The sequence below is a fragment of the Terrapene carolina genome, unplaced genomic scaffold (genome assembly GCF_002925995.2).
Source record: "Terrapene carolina triunguis isolate 2854851 unplaced genomic scaffold, T_m_triunguis-2.0 Scaffold111, whole genome shotgun sequence".
Classification (NCBI taxonomy): Eukaryota; Metazoa; Chordata; order Testudines; family Emydidae; genus Terrapene; species Terrapene triunguis.
Genome location: NW_020664462.1, coordinates 12,578,201 through 12,592,152, shown reverse-complemented (window position 1 = coordinate 12,592,152; position 13,952 = coordinate 12,578,201). Strand labels below are relative to the sequence as shown.

Sequence of the window (13,952 nt, the reverse complement as noted above, 5' to 3'; positions counted from 1 at the left end):
TATTTGCCTTTTTTTTTTTTTGGACACCGTTGCTGCCTCATTGCATACTTCTGGTTCCAAATGAGATGTGTGGTTGACACAAAGTTATGTCAATTTGTAACTCTGGTGTCCATAATTCTGAAGTCTTACTGTATCCCAAATAGGTTCCAGTGTGGAGTGGCAGCCGACAGCTAAGGGTGTGCAGTTGGCAGGGGGTGATTATTTTTGTATTATATCCATGTACAGCATATATTTCTTTCAGAAAATAACAGCCCCTTCTAAATTAGTTGTACAAATTAGCAGAACACGTTTTCCAGAGAATAGAAACGTGCCTACAGATCATCAGACTTCTGCCCGGGGTAGGGTTCAAATGTGTAGTGCCTGAGTGTACCTCAGATTCAATGACCCCAGCACGTCCAGTACCACATTACAGTGAGAACTCCCTGCATACCCAAAGGGTTCGTCTTCACTACCCGTCGTATCGGCAGGTAGCAATCAATTTATCCAGGATCGATATATCGCATCTCGTTAAGACGCGATATATCGATCCCCGAACACGCTCACCGTCGACTCCGGAACTCCACCAGAGCGAGCGGCGGTAGCGCAGTCAACGGGGGAGCCGCGGCCATCGGTCCTGCGCCGTGTGGACCCCAGGTAATTCGATCCAAGATACTTCGATTTCAGCTACGCTATTCGCGTAGCTGAAGTTGCCTCTCTTGGATCGACCCCCCCCAGTGTAGACCAGCCCTTAACTATAGCTACAGTACAGAGCAAGTAGGATCTCTGATTGGGCCTGAGCCGTACTGTAGGTTGTAATACCCGCCCTGCACACCCCTTCTGCTAGGATCGCTGCCCACGCGCAAGTCGGTTTCTTTGGTTCGCTAGTTTAGCGCAGTGTTCTAGAGAGGTGAACTCATCCTGCGGTAACTTTTCCCGCCACCCCCGGCACCGCTGCTGTGTGCCACCCGGGCCAATCTGCAGCCCAGGGCAGCTGCCCTGAAACGTGCCCCCTCCGCGGGGCTGCCCCATAGCTGGCGCGGAGCGAGCGAAGGCGCGGTCCGGTTCGGCTGGGCGCGGGGATTACTTGCAGAAGCAGAGAGGCCCCAACAACGCCCCGCCCCCAAGGCACAGGCACTGCCCTGGCACAGCGCGTGAGCGGGCGGGTTTCGCAGCGCTAGGAAAAGCGGCATATTCAAAACAGGGCCCGGCCCAACCGCCACCACGCGCGCGCGCTCCCCCAAGGATCCCCACCCACGCCCTAGCCTCAGGGCGTAAGGCCGATTGAGCCTAAACCAACCAACCCCAGGAAGGACCCCATCGCTCACGCATGCGCATCTCTACCCTCGCTACCAACCACGATTTGGCTGCTCCGCCATTTAGCCCCGCCTCACCCTTCAAATACAGCCAATCGTTAGAGCTGGCTAGTCAGCGTCCACAGCCTGCTGCCAATCTCGTGCCGGATATTATAACCTACATGACGGTTCAGGCCCAATCAGAGGTCGTACTGGCTCCGTAGCTAGGGGGAGGTGTGAAGGCAGAGAATGACGCAGCGAGTTTTCCGCGCCCTCGCGTTTCCGGCCGGTTTTTAACTCCGCAATCGCAGACTCGGTTCGTGACGTCACGACGTTCAGCGACGTGCGGCTGGTGATGTAGAGGTCACGTGAGGGCAGCGCTGCTGCTGCGCGTAGGGAGCCCTGTCCGGTCGGTGCGGCCGCCGGTCCCTGCATGTCGCTCGTCGCCGTCTCCTCTTTCTCTCGCCCTCGGGGTCTCCCGTCCAGTCCCGCCGTCCCGCCTCGCCGCCGCCTCAGCCGGAGCCGCCGCCCTTGATGTGGGTCGGGGCCGGGCGGGGAGAAGATGCCGCCGTCCAAGTCCCGCAAGATCGCGATCCTGGGCTACCGGAGCGTGGGTGAGCGCGGGGCTGTGGTTCCCGGAGCGGGGGCGGTGGGGGAATCGAAGCGGCGCGGCGGGGCCGGGGGCGAGAGAGGCTGGGGCGGCGGCAGGCGCTCGGGCAGGCCGGGTGGCCGCTCTAGAGAGCCCGGGACCGGGCTGCGGCCCTAGGAAACTTGCCGTGTCGAGGCTGGGGCGGCTACCGGTGAGTGGCCGGGCTGGTTGCCTCTCACTGATGGCCGCGGGTGAGTCTCCCCGGAGGCGGGGAGGGCGGTGGGAGCTCGGCAGCGGCTCTGGGCTGCGAGCCTGGCCGAACCCGAGGCGGGGGTTCCCTTCCTGCTGAGCGTCCTGCGGGCTGGTTCCGCACCCTGCGCGGAGAGGCCCCCAGCGACAGGTGTAGCCCGGCCGGGAGCGGGGAGTCCGGGAGCTTCCCTCCCCCAGAGCCTGGGGCGCACGAAACGTGAGCGGTGCCGCCAGAAACGGATCCGAGTGACGGCAAGGAGCCGCCTTCCTCGCCGGTCTGATGGCTGGCACCATGCTCGGCCCTGTAGGTGAGAGCGCCGCCTGCCTCGGGATCTGTCTGGCCTCAGGGCCGTCGGGCTAGGAGAGGGGCAGTGTGATCAACGAGCCATTACCGGGAGACCTCACCTAGCCCTCTCATGCGGCTTTCTGAAAAGGTCACCTGGTCAGAAATGCTTCTTGCGCGAAGTATTCTTAATTCTAATGACCAGGTGCCTCCTATCTTACTGAAAGGAGTGATGCCCACTGTTTATGGCTCACTGTAAAGCTATCATTCTCGCTACCAAGTTAAAATGGCTAATATAAAACATTCCCTTTAGCAGGGTTTACATGAATTCTCATGTTTTCCTACATGCTGTTGTGTGTTTGATGGAGTGATTGTTTGCCCAGAACCTTTTTAGTAATTATGAGCCCTTGAGATGTGATTGCTGAGATACCAACTAGGTACAGTACTTGGGGTGCATCAGTTCCATTGGTTCAGGGAAGCTATGGGGTGATTCTTTTCACTATTAATTCCCCCACAGGCCCCTGCACAGAGGACATAAGCCCTCTCCTGCTGCTAGATTCTTCCTCTGGAATTGATTTGTACCTGTCTGGGTGAAATATACTGGTGTGTTAAATGTCCAGTTCGCCCTGTGTCTCTCTTCCTCCCACTTGTGACTCTGCTCTAGTCTCAGTCTCGAGGGACATCCCTTCTTTTTGATGGCTGGTGTCTCGATGTTTTTCTTATCCCAAATTTATTAAGATGCTCCAGGTTTATATAGTAGTAGTGTTGACGTTGCAGTGCTGGGTCTGTGCCTTATCGCTTCACTGAACATGTGCAGCACTACTGCTGTTGGCCCATGCAAATTAACCCAAGCAGAAGAATTCCCCAGAACCATCCAGCTGCAGTCTGAAACTAACAGTTATAATCAGTTTTTCTTTGTCTGCCCACACTGTATGATTACCCTTTTCTTCAGGTAGATCTTAAGGTTTTCATGGTTTTAATGGAACACAATTTCTGATCTAGCAACAAAAGAAACGTTTTAAAAATTAACATAGCTAAGCCACTCCCCATGTCACCTCTGTGATTAGTAAAAATTGAGAATGTGATCTTCAGTAGGGGGCCTATATTTCAATGGTTGTGAAACATGAAGGAGAATAAAATCTCTGTACTTGGTCTGCGCACAACAGGGGCTTCCAGAAACAACTGCAATATAAATGTTAAATATTGGTAATTGGCTGAATCTTCTCAGGCCCCAATTCAGCAGAAAAGCCCCCAAATGTTGAATTTTGTTGGATAGAAGAGTAACAAATTGCTATACGCTATATAAGAATGGGTGTTTCTACAGTCACGTATACAGTAATAAAAAGGATGCATGCTAAAAAGTAGATGGTAAGACTGTTTAACATAAAGTTATGTAACTGCTTAAAAGTGAGTAACATCAATTACTTCCTTGTAGAATATGGGTCCCTCCCTGATACTTCTACCATTTGGGTGATTTGATTCTAGAAATGGATTAAGTCTCAACTCAATTCTTTCTTTCTGGCCACTAAAGAGACATGAGGTCCCTTCCAACTCTGATATTCTGTGGTGGGTGAGGTAATATCTTTTATTGGACCAAGAAAGACAAGCTTTTGAGCTACACAGAGCTCTTCTTCAGGTCTGGTGAGCTTGAAAGCTTGTCTTTCTTGGTCCAAAAATAGATACTACCTCACCCACCTTGTTCTTCTAATATCCCGGAACCCAATAGGTACAACAACACTGCAAACAATCTCTGACCACTATAAGTTATGAGGGAAGCCTTTAGGCTAGAATTCCTGAATATAGTCTCAAATATTTTTCATGCACTTGTTTTAGAAAATAATTCAAACTACAGCAAGAAATACTAAAGAGTTCATTGGAACTTTGCTTTCATTCTGTAAAACTGTTTATTTATGAAGGACATTGAAGTGATAAGATTCATAGCTTATTGTTAGTATCTAGGAGACTGACAATGGCTTCAAAAGCTCTACTCAGTAGAGAAACAAATTGACAACCTCCACCAGATAAAGCAATAATTGATCAAGGCTTGAGTGAAAGAAAAATGAGGAAAGATACTCTGCCTAAAACCCTCTCTCAAGCGCTCACTTTTGAAAGCTCCCTAAAATTTGAACTTTGCAGCATGTTCTGCAGAGCTATTTCTGAGCAAGATTGGGGCTAATTCCAAAACTGAAGGGCCCTTTTAGAGAATGTTCTGCCAACAGTTCTCTTTCAAATCAAGAATGCTTCATCTCATTAATACCTACACCAATCCTGACTCTGGCAATATGGCATGGAGAGAGTCTCTTGAGTAGGCAGGGCCTAGGCTGTTCACAGCTTTATAGGTTAAAGCCAACACCTGGAAATTCATAAGCCGCCAATTCAGATCATTAAGCATGATGTAATGTTTGGCACACTAGTTACAAAGCAGCCTTCCACATTCCATCCAGTCTTAATTTTCTGAGTAGATTTTAAGATGTACTCCCAAGAAGTGTATTTGAGTAACCTAATCTTGAGATGACAAAGCATCAGTTGTGACAGAGGTCCATATCCACGAGATGTTGCTAAGTACAATTGAGAAGTCCATCTTTCCTATTGCCAAAAATTGGTAATCCATCAATAATTGAGAATCTAAACAGACACCCATGCTGCAAACATGAGTAACTAGTGGACAAACACCCTCATCCGGAAGGTCAGACATAGTCTCTCCCGTACACTCCACTTGCTTTCCTCCAAACTACCATCTCTGTTTTGTCTGGATTGAGCTTCAGCCACGTTGCACTCATCCATACCCCAATCTCCTTTAGATGTTTGGAAAGGTACTTGACCACACTATTGCTGTCAGAAGAGGGAAGTTGAGGAGACTACTTACTGAAAAGACAGCACTCCAGTTTAAGTTAAACCATTCCAACTTCTGAATGTGGACAAGGTGGTTGTTTTGACTGCACAAGATGCAGGCAGTTAGGTTAGAAGCCAGGTGATTATTTTCCCAGAAAATAACTAGCAGTTTCTTCATTGTGGGAGGAACTTGACTCTGTTACCAAACTCTAGTAGCTAGGGTTAATCAGCTATTTAGTATTCAAAACATTCATAGACTCTGGTAAAGTCAACTAATATTTGCATCCTAAACAATGATGGCATAGAAGTTTTTAAAAAATTATGAACTTTAAAAAGAATCTACATGTTTTGTGTAGCCTGATGGTTAATGTTCAGGAAATAAAATACTTGAAAATTCAGTGTGAGAATAATAGGTTTGCATGAGATGAAATGAAGTAAGAATGTGAGGCTGTTTTGAGTTGTTGAGCCTTTCTGAGTCTCTTGAGGATGGCAGACAATTTGCTGAAAAGCAGCATAGATGGGTCTGATGTTTGCCATTGGATCATCTTATTGTGGATTATCTGTTTGAGGTAGACACACTTGTCTTCCCACTAGAATAGTGTCCATTTCTTAAATGAGGTAATTTGTTAGAATAGCCTTGACAAGGTGGCTGGTTGTTCTTCCGTAAAGTATTACCCCCAACTCCAATGTCTCAATGTATCTGCTGTGGTATGATGGACGTTTGGACATGGCATTTTTTCCTGCCTTTACATTGCTTATTGGACTGCAGGTCTTAAATACGTAGCTGAGGACATAAGCTTAAGGAATGAGAACTTCCCTTATCTGAAGGTTCAGATTTAATTAGGGATTGTCTACACTTAAAACACTGCAGCTGAGCTGCTGTAGCACTTCAGTGAAGACTCTACCTGTGCCAGCAGTAGAGATTCTCCTGTCAGCGTAGGTAATCCACCTCCCCAAGAGGCAGTATCTAGATCAGGGGTCTCAAACTCAAATGACCACGAGGGCCACGTGAGGACTAGTGCATTGAACCGAGGGCCGCATCACTGACACCCCCCCTCGCTGCCTCTGGTCCCGCTCCCACTCCACCCTTTCCATTAGGCCCTGCCCCATTCCAACCCCTTCACCAAAGTCTACACCCCAACGCTGCCCCCAGGGGGTGCAGGGTGCGGCGGGGGCTCAGGGCAGGAAGTTGAGGTGCAGTTGGTGTGCAGGGTGCAGCAGGGAGTTCAGGGCAGGGAGTGCAGGAGGAGTGTGGGATGTGGCAGAGGGCTCAGGGCAGGGGGTTGGGGTGCAGGAGGGGTGTGGGATGTGGCAGGGGGCTCAGGGCAGAGGATTGGGGTGCGGGAGGGGTTTGGGGTGCGAGCTCCAGCCCAGCGCCGCTTACCTAGAGCGGCTTTGGGGTGGCAGCAGCGCGCAGTGGTGCCAGGGCAGGGTCCCTGCCTGCCTGCCCTGGTGCCGCTCCGTTCCAGGAAGCAGCTGGAACCATGTCCCTGCAGCCCGAGGGGGAGGGGAGCTCAGGGTTCTGTGCATGCACTGCTCTTGCCGCTCCTCTAGGTACCTCCCACGAAGCTCCCATTGGCTGTGGTTCCCTGTTCCCGGCCAATGGGAGCTGCAGGGGGCAGTGCCTGGAAGGAGGCAATGCAGGAGCCCTCTGCCTCCTTCCCCCTCCTCCCCCGGCCCGAAGGGGCGTGCCGCTTCAGACAGCAGCGCGGGGCTTGCAACGCCACAGGGGGCAATCCCGCGGGTACGCAGAGGGGCCGGGGGGGGGTTCGCAGGGAGCTTGGCGGGCCACACGCAAGAGCCCCGCGGGCCACGTGTTTGAGACCTCTGATCTAGATCAATGAGAGAAGTCTCTGTCTACACTGGGGGTTAGGTTGGTTTAACTGTGTTGTTCGGGTGGATTTTTCACATCTGAGTGATATAGTTATACCGACCCAATTTCATACTGCAGACCACCCCTCAGAAGTGATCTGAAAAAGTCTTTTCTGTGTTAGTCCCTCATAGAACTAAAAAAACTAATTGGGCTTTTGGTGACCTGCCTGTTTTTTAGCTGGACTGTCTCTTATGACTTTGGGTATGTCTATACTACCCGCTGGATCGGCAGGTAGTGTTCGATGTATCGGGGGTCGATTATCGTGTCTCGTCTGGATGCGATAAATCGATCCGCTAATCGACACCCATACTCCACCTTGGCAGGAGGAGTAGGTGGAGTTGACGGGGGAGACACAGCAGTCGACTCGCCGCCATGAGGATGGCCATGTAAGTCGAACTAAGATACTTCGACTTCAGCTATGCGAATAGCGTAGCTGAAGTTGCGTATCTTAGTTCTAACCCCCCTGCTAGTGTAGCCCAGACCTTTCTCAGGTTTTGCACGATGTGGCATGCTTATCTGGGTGTAGAGCAGGGGTTGGCAACCTTTAGCACGCGGCCCATCACAGTAATCAGCTGGCGGGCCGCGATTGACCGTCTGCAGTCACGGCCCCCTGCAGCTCCCGGTGGCTGAGGTTCGCCGTTCTCAGCCAATGGGAACTGCGGGAAGTGGCGGCCAGCACGTCCCTGTGGCCGCGCTTAGGTCAGTGGAACTTGCAACGCTCGGTGGGGGGGGTAGCTTATTCACACCTCTGAGCAACATGAGTTGTATCAACCTAAACTGTAATGTAGCCATAGCCTAAGGCTATGTTTACACTACGCACCTTTTAGCAACACAGCTGTGCTGCTAGAGCCATGCCACTAAAAGGTGTAGCCACTCTTTGTCAGAGAGAGCTCTCCCGCTGCAAAAAAAATTCTACCCCAACAAGTGGTTTGTTAGTAGGAGAGCTCTCCTGCCGATAAAGCACTGTTCACACCAGTGCTTTTCGTCGGTAAAATTGTTGTCGTTTGGGGGTGTGCTTCCCCCCCCTCCACCCAATGACAAAAGTTTTACCAGCGAAAGTCCAGTGTAGACAAAGCCTTAGTCTCTGTGTGTGGTTTAGAAACCTTATCACAGTGTGTTATGAACCTTGGCTCACTTTTCTTGACATAGTCATTTGAAAGCCTTCATGCTTGTCAAGTATAAACAAAAAATGCAAGAAATAATGCAGCCGTCTCTGGAGTGGACTGTGACATCTCTATAGCATTTATAGTAGGGCAAAGCACAAACATGGTACTGGGGAATTTAAGCATTTGTGCAGGAAGATGGAGCAAACACCCCCTTATTCTGGCAAAAAGTTACAGTATTTCTAATATTACAAATGGAGTCAGGAGTTTGCTTTTAAGTCATTTTGAATGATGGCACCTCTCAGTACAGGACTCATAACATCGTGATGCGGTATCCATTCAGTATTAAATCAGAGGGAACAGATACTTCTATTACATACTAAATAGCCAGTGTCACTATTGTACCTGACGGAGAACAAAAACCTGCTGTCATGTCGAAGCATGTCACTACAGAATTAGTGGGGCCTGTAACACACCAAAGCCATTGCATTAGACTCACCTAGGACCTAACATTAAATTCTAATGGTCAGGATTCATGCAATATTTAATACTTAATTAGTAACATTATTAAAACTAAAAAGTCTTTGACTGAGAACTGGATTAAACAGTCTTTACAGTGGGGATGCTCTAGAATACCAAGATAAACAAAATGGCTGCTCCCAGCAAGGGACTGAAATGAGACTTAAATGCCAGTTTTAATTAAAAACTTCTTTTTATGATTGGTTTTACCCGTTAGCTGTCAAACTTAGGGCAGTAAACTTTTTAACAGTAGCTGGGACACTAGAGGCAGCATGTTCAGCTGTAATATCAAGCCACAGTAGGGTTATTTAAGGACACTGTGCTAGGATTAACTCTTGATTTGCCTGCTTTATATTATTTTCTCTGTCAGATCCTTAAATGTTTATGCTTGTAGTTTTCTGACTCAATGCTAGCTCACTCAACCAAGTGTTAACATTTTTGTATGAAAGGAAGGGACTCCGTGTTTGAACAAGGCATGGATCCTGCTATTGCTATATTTATACAAAAGTTGAAAGTCTATTGTTTAGAATACAGTAAATAACTTACAAGGGTAGGTTCTGCTGCAATTAAATGCTGGATGTCAGGGTGTGCAGTGCTGTCTTATGGAAGTGCCAAACAATTCTTTAGCTTCTACAATGCAGCCACTTAACACTTTATAATTGAATTTGGCATCCGTATAAGACTAAAGTAAAACATTAGTCTACTTTAACTTCCTGTAGCTCTCAATGGTGACCTGCAAGAATTTATTTTGAATACTGTCTAGCTGTAGGAATATATGCTGAATAATTAAAACATCAAGGGCTTATCTACATAGTGAGTTAGTGTGGCACGCCAGGGTGTGAATCTACAGTGCACTAGCTTGCTGTGCAGTAATGTCCAGTGTGGTGGACATCGCTATAGTTCACTAAAAGTTTCATAGTGTGCTTTGATGTACTGCTGTTTCAAGTGGTAGTAAGTCAAAGCATACTAAGTCCATGTCTGTACTACAAACTTTGGTCCATTCAAGTTATGTCAGCATAAAGCTGCCACAGTTAATATATGGCTTGTGCGTGTGCATGCTTGGTTGCTTACATCAGTGCTGCATGTACTCACCAGGAGTGCTTGTGTTGATGTGCAGTGCACTATGGGTAGAAACAAGTTGCGTGGGGGGGTGTCTGGGACAAAGGTGTCAAATTCATATGTGTTTACTCACAGAATGGTATCTCAGTGAGAAAAATATCCCAAGGGTTTTAGTTGCCTGTTGTCCTTCAGAATATCTGTAAGGCAAAGCGGGGAAAAGTTGCTGCCAGGGTGCAGGGCAGAGGTGGAGTGGCTGTCTGATGACTTGAAACAGCCAGATGCAAGGGCCATTAGAGCTCAGCATGGAACTGTATGTCCAAGGGAGGCCTTGAAAGAGCACTTTCACCGTCTGCCACATTAATGTGATGTGGGGGACTGTGCTCTACCTTGCCCTGAACTTTTGAGGCAGTTAGGAATTGCTTAGTGCTTGGAGTACATTTTTATGAATATTCCACTGTCTTTTAATGAACCTATGAATTATGCAGTGGTTGCTGTACATTTATAATAAGGGGTCTACAAAATTCATGGCCATGAGAATTTGTGGCTTCAGCCTTAGAGGGCCTCTGCACAACACCTCTCTCCAGCCCCAGGCATGGTGAGTGTGAGTATGGCCTGAGTGGAGAAAATGAGGGCATTTTTCAGTTGCATGTGAAACTATATAACATTTTGGCCCCTATTTCCATATGTATGGGTACAGGGCAGTGGCACTGAGTATTGGTACTATTTTCAACAAGCAGTGGGGATTTTAGCTGATAGCTGACTCCTGACTGTAACAAAGGAATTGTTAGGACTAACCTAATATGTGGTGATTTTTGCTTTTAATAACCTTTCATCACAGAAGTTCAGCTTGTCTGAGTGGCAAGATGCACTGGAGAGCCTAAGGGGACTGTGAGTGGCTCCATAGTGAGACTAATATAGTAGTCCTTTGTTAGGACCGCTATTGCTGTCATCCCAAAGTCACTCGAGCCCATATGCTGCTAACCTGTTTGTTGCAATAATGCAGGGGTGGCCAACCTGTGGCTCCAGAGCCACATGCGGCTCTTCAGAAGTTATTGTATAGGCACCAACTCCAGGGCTGGAGCTACAGGTGCCAACTTTCCAATGTGCTGGGGGGTGCTCACTGCTCAACCCCTGGCTCTGACACAGGCCCTGCCCCCACTCCACCCCTTTCTGCCCCCTCCCTCAAGCCTACCATGTCCTCACTCCTCCCCCTTCCCTGCCTCCTGCATTCCATGAAATAGCTGATCTGGCGGTGCGGGGAGGGAGGGGGAGGCGCTGATTGGCGGGGCTGCCAGTGGGTGGGAGGCGCAGGGGGCGGGGAGCTGATGGGGGGGCTGCTGACATATTACTGTGGCTCTTTGGCAATGTACATTAGTAAATTCTGGCTCCTTCTCCAGCTCAGGTTGGCCACCTCTGCATTAATGCCTGCTGAAATCATCATGGAATGGCATGCAAAAGTGTCCTATCGCAAAGGAAGAAATGAGGCAGCCCTCCCTAGAAACCTTTGGGAGAAGATTGCAGAGTACCTCCATAAAAGTTTGACAGAATCAGTCTGTTTCTTGTTGTGGTCCATTATCTCTCTCTTTTTCCAGTCAGAAGAACTATACTATCCCTCTGGGCTATAATTCATAAATAAGGATAAACTTCTTGCAGTTCATATCAATGCAGTAGGGTATGTGAAACGGTAGGTGAGTTGGTGTACGTTCATTAAGTGTCACTGAGGATCTCAAGTGCTACAAAGCTCAATCATAAGTGGTGCAGGAGGCTAACGTACAGCACTGTCTCAAGTGACAACTCCTTGGGAACAAAGGAGCAGATAACATAAGGCATGATAACACTTAACATGTTAGTCACTTCTCTGCCCTCTTTTGAATGACCACAATAACAATGACTTCTGAAAAACGGATGTACTGAAACTTCCCTATAAAAAGCTGTATAGCCCTTTTGCTAGTTCTGCTTCATGAGTGAATGTCATAAAATCTACTTTATAACTAGAAGCATATCGTGTAGAACATCCTTGATGATGTAACAGCCCATATCACTCATCTTCCCATTCCATCCTCTTCCCAGCATCCTCATGTGTACATAAAATCTATGTTCTGAACAAATAAAACCCTGCACAAACACATCTTCATGGCAGTCACTCAGCTACCTGCTATCATCCTTTAGGATCTCAATAGAAATAGATCCATTCAGGTGCCATTGTCCCTCCCCTTCCAAAGTCTGAAAAACCCCAGAATCTTGTCAGTACTTAGAATCACCATTGTTACTTGACCTGCCCGTTCTAGGATTGGGATCAGTGCTGTCTCCTTACTGTATGTGCCCAGACTTCACATGGGTGATATGGATCCAAGGAAATTCAGAGTCTGGATGATGTGACACCTAATAGACTTGCATAAGAGGCAAGTTGATAGTTACCAGTAGGTGCTTGTTTAAGAGAAGTTGGCACCCTGCCTTCCTTTGCAGCAGAAGGCAACCCCCGTCTTTTCCAGCTTGCTTGACAAAACATGAGTAACTCACAGGTGGCAACTCAAAGTTCTTACAACACATCCAGGATCTATGACAAAATTAGCTGAGCCATAATTAGAATATGGGTTTTTTCAGTGATTATCATTACATATTCTACTTCTAGTGTGCATTCTTCCAATGGCGTCTCCTTGCCAGCAGTGCCCGAAGTCCCCAGGATCCAGGAAGGGGGTAGAGCGGGGCCAGCTGTCTCTTAGTTCCTCCTTACACCATTAGCAGTTTCAACTAGCAGCCATGGGTAATGTCTCTTGTGCCTGACAGTTAGACTTAGGGCATGGCTACACTTGCAGATGTAGAGCGCTGTGAGTTAAACCAGCCCTCGGAGACCGCAGCCAGGAAAGGCTGCAGTGTGTTCACACTGTCAGCTTCAAGCGCACTGGTGTGGCCACATTTGTGGCACTTGCAGCAGCATTGGGAGCAGTGCATTATGGGCAGCTATCCCACAGAGCATCTCTTCCCAATCTGGCCCTGTGGCTTGTGGGAAGGGGGTGGGGTGGGGTGCAGGGTATTCTGGGTCCTGTCCCAATGCCCCGTGATGCATCGCTTCGCATCCGAGCAATCCCAGTGCTTCCGTCCACATTTGGCACCATCTTTCAATGTTTTTTGTACTGCGCGCTCTGTCTTCCCTTTCGGTCTGCGGGAATGGATCCCGAACTGTTGAGGAATATGCTGATGGGTCTCGCCAGCACGTCAGGAATTGCGATAGAGTTACTACTTAAGCTACAAACTGACAGTGAGAAGTCGGATGATGATGTTGACTCGCAGAACGCATACGACACGAAATTGCTTGTGGCATTCACAGACATGCTCACCACAGTGGAATGCTGCTTTTGGGCTCGGAAAACAAGCACCGAGTGGTGAGATCACATTGTCATGCAAGTCTGTTATGACAGCAGTGGCTGCAGAACTTTCAGATGAGAAAAACCACTTTCATGGGATTGTGTGCTGAGCTCGCCCCCACCCTGCGGCGCAAGGACACAAGATTGAGAGCTGCCCTGTCAGTGGAGAAGCAGGTGGCTATTGCAATCTGGAAGCTGGCAACTCCAGCAGCTACCGATCGGTCACTAACCAGTTTGGAGTGGGAAAGTCGACTGTTGGAATTGTGTTGATGCAAGTTTGCAGGGCCATTAATCGCATCCTGCTCAGAAGAACCGTGACTCTGGGTAATGTGCATGACATTGTGACTGGCTTTGCACAAATGGGTTTCCCTAACTGCGGAAGGGCGATAAATGGGACGTATATTCCAATTCTGGCACCAGCTCACCTAGCCTCAGAGTACATAAATCGGAAGGGATATTTCTCTGTGGTTCTCCAGGAGCTTGTGGATCACCGTGGCCGTTCCATTGACATTAATGCAGGCTGGTGCGGAAAGGTGCATGACACATGCATCTTTCGGAACACAGGCCTTTTCAGGAAGTTGCAAGCCAGGACTTTCTTCCCAGACGAGACGATCACCATAGGGGAAGTCGAAATGCCCACTGTGATTCTTGGAGACCCCGCTTACCCTTTAATGCCATGGCTCATGAAACCCTACACAGGGAGCCTTGACAGCAGCAAGGAGCGGTTCAACAGGCTGAGTCGGTGCAGAATGACTGGAGTGTGCTTTTGGCTGTTTAAAGGGCCGCTGGCACTGTCTGTATGGGAAGCT

At 48.7% G+C, this 13,952-nt stretch overlaps 1 protein-coding gene across 1 annotated transcript in view; it reads left to right on the top strand.

The window, feature by feature from the left end:
• Window positions 1–1,597: 1,597 nt before the first annotated feature.
• The window catches only part of RHEB (Ras homolog, mTORC1 binding), a 55,898-nt gene continuing 43,543 nt past the window's right edge, over window positions 1,598–13,952 (top strand). The window contains exon 1 of the mRNA XM_024193279.2: window positions 1,598–1,885. Coding sequence (XP_024049047.1) covers window positions 1,834–1,885 — 52 coding nt within the window. The 5' untranslated portion in view covers window positions 1,598–1,833. The remainder of the gene's footprint in view (window positions 1,886–13,952) is intronic.